This window comes from Nicotiana attenuata, unplaced genomic scaffold (genome assembly GCF_001879085.1).
Source record: "Nicotiana attenuata strain UT unplaced genomic scaffold, NIATTr2, whole genome shotgun sequence".
NCBI classification, from domain to species: domain Eukaryota; kingdom Viridiplantae; phylum Streptophyta; class Magnoliopsida; order Solanales; family Solanaceae; genus Nicotiana; species Nicotiana attenuata.
In genome coordinates, this window is record NW_017671433.1 from 75,647 (window position 1) to 82,425 (window position 6,779).

Here is a 6,779-nt window from a genome sequence, read left to right on the forward strand (position 1 = left end):
CTTCCTTGTATATTTTATGCACAGGGTTGATCCAAGCAAGGGTCCCCCTTGCTATCACCGAAGCAATCCAACTACGCTCATTTTCCCTATTTGCCCATTTGGTAGCATACTCAGTTGTGCCCGATTTCCAGCCAAGGAAGTATAGCTCATTAATTGTCTCACTGCTGCAGCTCACAATCTTCCCCAAACCAGCATAGTGTCACAAAAAATCCTGTTGCGTTTGTGGTACGCATTTCTGGAGGCTCCATACGATGCATAGAACTCACAGACAAGAGTCTCATTATACTCAACAGGCGGTTCAGTGAAACTTTCCCGTTTTCTTTGTTTTATGTTCTCCCATATGTTGGGTTACTGTTCTTGTAACCCGTTCAAGCTCAATTGCTTTTCGGCCAGGATCTTTCGTTTGGTGAGCCCTTCTCTGTATAGTGCCCTGGACCCATCAACCCCAAATTGGAGTTGGAAGTCGTCTCCGCTTTTCCTTCTTGCCTCAGATTGTAGGTCAACTGAGGGCAAGATCTCCTCCTCATCAGATTGGGAGGGATGTGGAACATTAGGGTCCGTTCGTGATCCTTTTGCTTGTGACGCGCGACGACTGGAGAATGCCCTTTTCTTATCAGAGGCTGAATATTTCTTGGAAGCCATATCTGCACAAAAGTAGAATGTGAGCAACATTGTAGGCAACAGTTAAAAGAAAACAAAAAAATTCAAGAAAAAGTTGAAGATGCGACAGGTTATGCGGTCGCATAACCACTATGCGGACCGCAAACCTGTCGCAAACTTGACAGTTCACTACTTGATCTCAGTCTGCGATGGGTTAGGCGATCTCATAACAACTATGCAGACCGCATAACCATCGCAGACATGATTGCTAAGAAAACTAAATCACAAAATGCGATCGCAAATCCCAAAATGGAAAATGCAATCGCAAAACAGCCACAAAAAGCAAGGTTTTAAACTGGGCGTTCTATTTCAGTATGCGGTGGCTTTGCGGTCCACATATCAATTATGCAATCGCAAACGTCGCTGCATTTCATCATCTTCCTCAGCCAACTAGGGTTCAATTATGCGGCAGAAATGCGGACCGCATTTCGATTATGCGAGCCACAAACTTCATCGTCCCCAACAATTTGATTCAACCATCAACAATGGCGGTCCTAATTCTTACTACCCAGCACCCCAAACATATTTCCTTCCCAAAAGACTATCACAATATGGGCAGACATCTACTTACAAAACACAATCAAGAATAAAGAAAGGAAATAGAAAAGAAACCAAAGTGAAATTGAAAATAAAAAATTAGGGCAAGGAAACATACCAGTGAAGATGAATAAGCACACTAGGGAGATGAATTCTCAAGTGTTTTCGTCCTTTGTTAGATGCCACTAGCCGTTTTGCCCCTTTTTTCGTTCTTTGTTTGCCCCTTTTTTTCCGTTTTTTGCTTTGTTTCTTTTCGTTAAATTTTTTTTGTTTTGTTTTGACCGTGGTGAGAGCTGAAGGGATGTAATGGATATACATGTATGATTTGCGGTGGATAAGTCACTGCATAACACACTATGCGACCGCATAAGTGTTATGCGGTGGGTTGAAGTGAATTGCTATAGTGCCAAAAATGCGGTGCACTATGCGATCGCATAGTGAAAATACGGTCCGCAAAGTGCACCAACTCGTCGCATCTTTACCACCAGATTTAGCCAAAAACACAGTGTTGGTTTGCGACTAATATGCGGTCCGCATAGTGAAAATACGACCGCATATGTGCAGCAAATTGTGCAAAGTGATTTTTCTTCCCTTTTTCATGCAATCTTACCCCGTGTTATGATCTTTTGAATCCCCTGCACTCTAACACACACTTTAAATTGCTCAATTAAATCTATATAATAAACAAATTAAAAACTTAAAGGTCAAAAAGGGTGTTACCACACATGGGTTTCCTCCCATGAAGCGCTTGATTTAACGTCGCGACACGACGAAGTTGATGTTCCTTTGGATTCACTCATTGGTCGGGCATGGACCATCTTTGAGAGCCAGCTGCTCCACCAAATGTTTTTCTCCATCTGTGCCCAAGTAATGCTTGACTCGCTGGCCATTCACTTTGAAGGTTCAGAGCCCATCCTCCGATTCTAGTTCCACAGCTCCAAAAGGAGAGACACTTACCAATTTGAACGGACCGGACCATTTTGATTTGAGCTTGCTCGGGAACAATTTGAGCCTTGAGTTTGAACTCCCTCTTCAAGATCTTTTTGTCATGGACGAACTTCATCCTTTCTTTATACACAACTGGACTTTCATATGCATGGAAATGGAATTCCTCCATTTCATTGAGTTTTGTTAACCTCAAATTTGCAGCTTCAACCCAATCCAAGTTCAACCTCTTCAGAGCCCACATGGCTTTGTGTTCCAGTTCTACGGGTAGATGACAAGCTTTTCCAAATACTAACCGATAATGAGAAGTGACAATAGGAGTTTTGTATGCCGTACGGTACGACCACAATGCGTCACCTAGCTTCCTTGACCAGTCGGTCCGATTAGCATTAACAGTCTTTGCTAGAATTCTCTTTATCTCCCGGTTGGAAACTTCAACTTGGCCACTTGATTGGGGATGATAAGGTGTGGCCACCTTATGCTTGACGCCATATTTCTCTAGTAGCCCCGTGAAAGCCTTGTTAAAGAAATGAGACCCACCATCACTAAGAATGGCTCTAGGAGTGCCAAACCGAGTGAATATGTTTTTCTTTAAGAAGGCTATCACACTTCTTGCCTCGTTGTTTGGTAAGGCAATTGCTTCAACCTATTTGGACACATAGTCCACAAATACCAAGATATACTTCATCCCACAAGAACTTACAAAGGGACTCATAAAATCAATTCCCCACACGTCGAAAATTTCTATCTCCTTCACAAAGTGCATTGGAATTTCATGCCTCTTGGAAATTGATACTTGCCTTTGGCCTTGGTCACAAGCCTTGACAATTTGATTGGCATTATGATAGATCTACGGCCAATAATAACCACATTCAAGCACCTTAACCGCCGTCCGATTTCCCCCATGGTGACCCCCAACCGGTGAGTCGTGGCATGCCTTTAGAATTGGCATAATCTCTTCTTCTGGAACACACCTCCTGATGATGTTGTCAGCACAAACACGGAACAAGAATGGTTCTTGCCAGTAGTATTGCCGACAATCTCTCAAAAACATCTTCTTTTGATAGGATTCCAATCCATCCGGAATAAGGTCACTAACCAAATAGTTGGCAATATCGGCATACCAAGGAACAAAAGTGCTAGAAAGTGCCAATATGTGTTCATCAGGGAATGCATCGTTGATCTCAAGACCTCCCTTAGGCCTCCCTGCCTCTTCAAGCCTTGATAAATGATCCGCTACTTGATTTTGTGTTCCCTTGCGATCCTTGACCTCGAAGCCAAATTATTGCAGCAACAAGACCCATCGAATCAACCGAGGGTTTGCATCCTTTTTTTTCATAAGATAGCGAAGAGCAGCATGATCTGTGTACACTATCACCTTGGATCCCAAAAAATAAGCCCGAAACTTCTCGAAGGCATAAACAATGGCAAGATTCTTGCTCAGCCACCGTGTAATTCATTTGCGCTCTATTGAGTGTCTTGCTTGCATAATAGACCGGGTGGAGAACCTTGTTGTGACATTGGCCAAACATTGCTCCAATGGCTACACCACTGGCGTCACACATGAGCTCGAAAGGAAGAGACCAATCAGGTGTGACAATAATAGGTGCCGCGGTGAGCCTTTGTTTCAATTCCTCAAAGGCTTTGAGGCATTTTTCGTCAAACACAAATTTGGCATCTTTCTCAAGGAGTTTGCATATAGGATTTGCAATCTTGGAAAAATCCTTGATGAAACACCTATAGAATCTGGCATGCCCTAAGAAACTTCGAACACCTTTAATGAAAGTAGGTGGAGGAAGCTTGGAAATAATCTCGATCTTAGCCCGATCAACCTCTATGCCATGTTTTGAAATTTTATGCCCCAATACAATGCCTTCATCCACCATGAAATGGAATTTCTCCAAATTGAGCACAAGGTTGGTTTCCTCACATCTCTTAAGCACTTGTCTAAGATTGTTAAGACAATGCTCAAAAGAGTCACCTACCACCGAGAAGTCATCCATGAAAACCTCTAGAAAAACCTCCACCATGTCGGAGAAAATGGACATCATGCATCTTTGAAATGTAGCCGGAGCATTGCACAAACCAAATGGCATCCGGCTAAAGGCAAAAGTTCCATAGGGGCAAGTGAATGTCTTCTTCTCTTGATCCTCCAATGCGATGTTGATTTGGTTGTAGCTTGAATATCCATCAAGGAAACAATAGAATGACCTTCCCACTAGTCGATCAAGAATTTGATCAATAAAAGGCATAGGGAAATGGTCTTTGCATGTGGCACTATTGAGCTTCCGATAATCCATACACACCCTCCAACCGGTCACCATTCTTGTTGGAATGATCTCATTTTTATCTTTTTCAATTACGGTCATGCATCCCTTTTTCGGCACACATTGCACCGGGCTCACCCAAGAACTATCGGCAATAGGGTAGACTACCCCGACATCCAACCACTTGATGATTTCTTTCTTTACCACCTCTTGCATTGACGGGTTCAACCGTCATTGATGTTCCACACTTGGTTTCGTCTCACTCTCCAATTGGATCTTGTGTTCGCAAATTCCCGCAGGAATCCCTCGGATGTCCGCAATTGTCCATCCAATGGCTTGCCTATGCTCCTTCAAGACTTCCACCAATTGTTCCACCTGCACATCATTCAACAAAGAAGAAACGATTACGGGTAAAGTATCATTGGAGCCAAGAAATTTATACCTCAAGTGTGGTGGAATTGGTTTGAGCTCTAGTTGCGGTGGCTCGATAATAGAAGGCTTTGCGGGCGGAGTGGCTCTATTCTCCAAGTCGAGAGAGAGCTTTGCCGGAGCATAAGTGTAAGATCCATAGCCCTCCAATGCATTTACCGATTCCATATACCCTTCCATATCTTTACCATCAAAGTTCACCAAAATAGTCTCCAATGCCTCGCCAAGGCATTGTTCTTCCATTTTCATTTCAACCGCATCCTCTACTTCATCAACAACATCGATCACCGAGATGCTTTCATATTCATGGGGTAGTTTCATACCCTTGCTTTCTTGGAATGTAACCTCTTCATCATTCACATGGAATTTGATCTCATTCCATTCTGAATCCATTAGTGCTCTTCCTGTGGCAAGGAATGGTCTCCCCAAAATGATAGGGATCTCTTTGTCAACCGCACAATCAAGGATTATGAAATCGGCGGGTAAATGAAACTCTCCCACCTTTTCAAGTACACCATCAACAATTCCCACCGGTCGTTTGATGGAACGATCGGCCATTTGCAATCTCATACTTGTGGGCCTTGGCATACCTAACCCTGCTTGCTTATAGATGCCAAGAGGCATTAAGTTGATGCTAGCCCCATTATCACAAAGGGCTCTTGCAAAATCACGTGCTGCAATAGTACATGGAATTGTGAAAGCTCCTGGATCTTCATTCTTTTGAATGGTGGATGTTGCAATGATGGAACTAATCCGGTGAGTCATGTTCACCACTTCATTCTTTGTAGTTCTCTTCTTGGTGATCAAATCTTTAGTAAACCCCGACATCTCTTGAAATGCTTCCACAAATGGAATATTCACCGATAATTGCTTGAGAATGTCATAGAATTTTTCGAGTTTGCTATCGTCAACCTTCCTAGCAGTCATTGAGGGAATGGAGGAGGAGGTCTAGGAATAGGTGGAAGAGTTTTTGGTGTCTCTTTTACCTTTTCCTTTACCTCTTCTCGGCCCTCTTCTTGCACTTGCAACTCTTCCGGAATCTTTTCAACTTCGACAACACTTGGCTCTTCAACCTCAACCCCTTGTTCGAACTCTTCTACTTCAACCATTTGTTCACCCTCTCCTTGTAGTACCTTCCCACTCCGAGTAGTAATTGCCATGATGTGAGAAGTTGGACCACTCCCACTACCCCTTGGGTTCGCAATTGTGTCACTAGGGTGTGTTCCCTGTTTTCTTTGGATTTTGTTCCCTAGAGAGGTCTCTCATTTGCATCTCCAATTTTTGAATGGATGTGGTATGAGAGCCAACAAGCTCGGTCATGTTCCTCATAGAAGTGTCGGATTTTTCTTGATTTTGCAATACCTGTCCAAGCATACCTTCCAACTTAGATTCACTTGAGGAACCTTGATTTGAATATTGTCCCTTTGGAGGAACATAAGGGTTTGTACTCCGGTTTGAGAAGTTGTTGTTGTTGTTCCAATTTCCTTGGTTTGAGCCACCTTGGTCATGTCGCCATTGTTGGTGGCCTTGCCCTTGCGGATTTGGCCTCCATTGATTTTGTTGTCCTTGACCTTGGTATTGTTGTCTTTGATACCCTCCTTGAGGGTTGTTGATGTAGTTTGCTTCCTCAAAAGCTTCATATGATATATCTTGCACATCCTCCACCACATTCACCTTTTTTGTTTGACTTTCCATGAACATTTTTGCCAACACACTGACATTTGTGGCAAGCCCTGCGATTAATTGATCTCTCTCTTGATTCTCCTTAATTAGGTTGCTCAAGGAGGGAGAACCATATGAAATTCCACCTGTGGTGTCCTCGGAGTGCCAAGCTTGATTATGTTGTGCCTTTTGTCAAAGATCTGTGTGACCCTTGTGAATGTCTTGTCCATAAAAGATTCGTCAGCTGCATTTTTGGCTATAGATTGGTTCATTGGATCT

The 6,779-nt window shown here is 43.1% G+C and overlaps 3 protein-coding genes across 3 annotated transcripts; all 3 read right to left on the bottom strand.

Annotated features, from left to right (window-relative positions):
• Window positions 1-1,993: 1,993 nt before the first annotated feature.
• On the bottom strand, window positions 1,994-4,028 carry LOC109208257. The gene is made up of 4 exons (XM_019371339.1): window positions 3,741-4,028; window positions 3,023-3,412; window positions 2,618-2,788; window positions 1,994-2,503 (listed from the first exon to the last, which is right to left on the bottom strand). The coding sequence occupies exons 1-4, from the start codon at window positions 4,026-4,028 to the stop codon at window positions 1,994-1,996; spliced, it is 1,359 nt and encodes a 452-aa protein (XP_019226884.1).
• A 612-nt stretch (window positions 4,029-4,640) lies between these two features.
• LOC109208258 lies at window positions 4,641-5,666 on the bottom strand. The gene has a single exon (XM_019371340.1). It carries the CDS (start codon window positions 5,664-5,666, stop codon window positions 4,641-4,643), a length of 1,026 nt encoding a protein of 341 aa, XP_019226885.1.
• A 384-nt stretch (window positions 5,667-6,050) lies between these two features.
• On the bottom strand, window positions 6,051-6,539 carry LOC109208259 (eukaryotic peptide chain release factor GTP-binding subunit-like). Its single transcript, XM_019371341.1, has one exon. It carries the CDS (start codon window positions 6,537-6,539, stop codon window positions 6,051-6,053), a length of 489 nt encoding a protein of 162 aa, XP_019226886.1.
• Window positions 6,540-6,779: the final 240 nt, after the last annotated feature.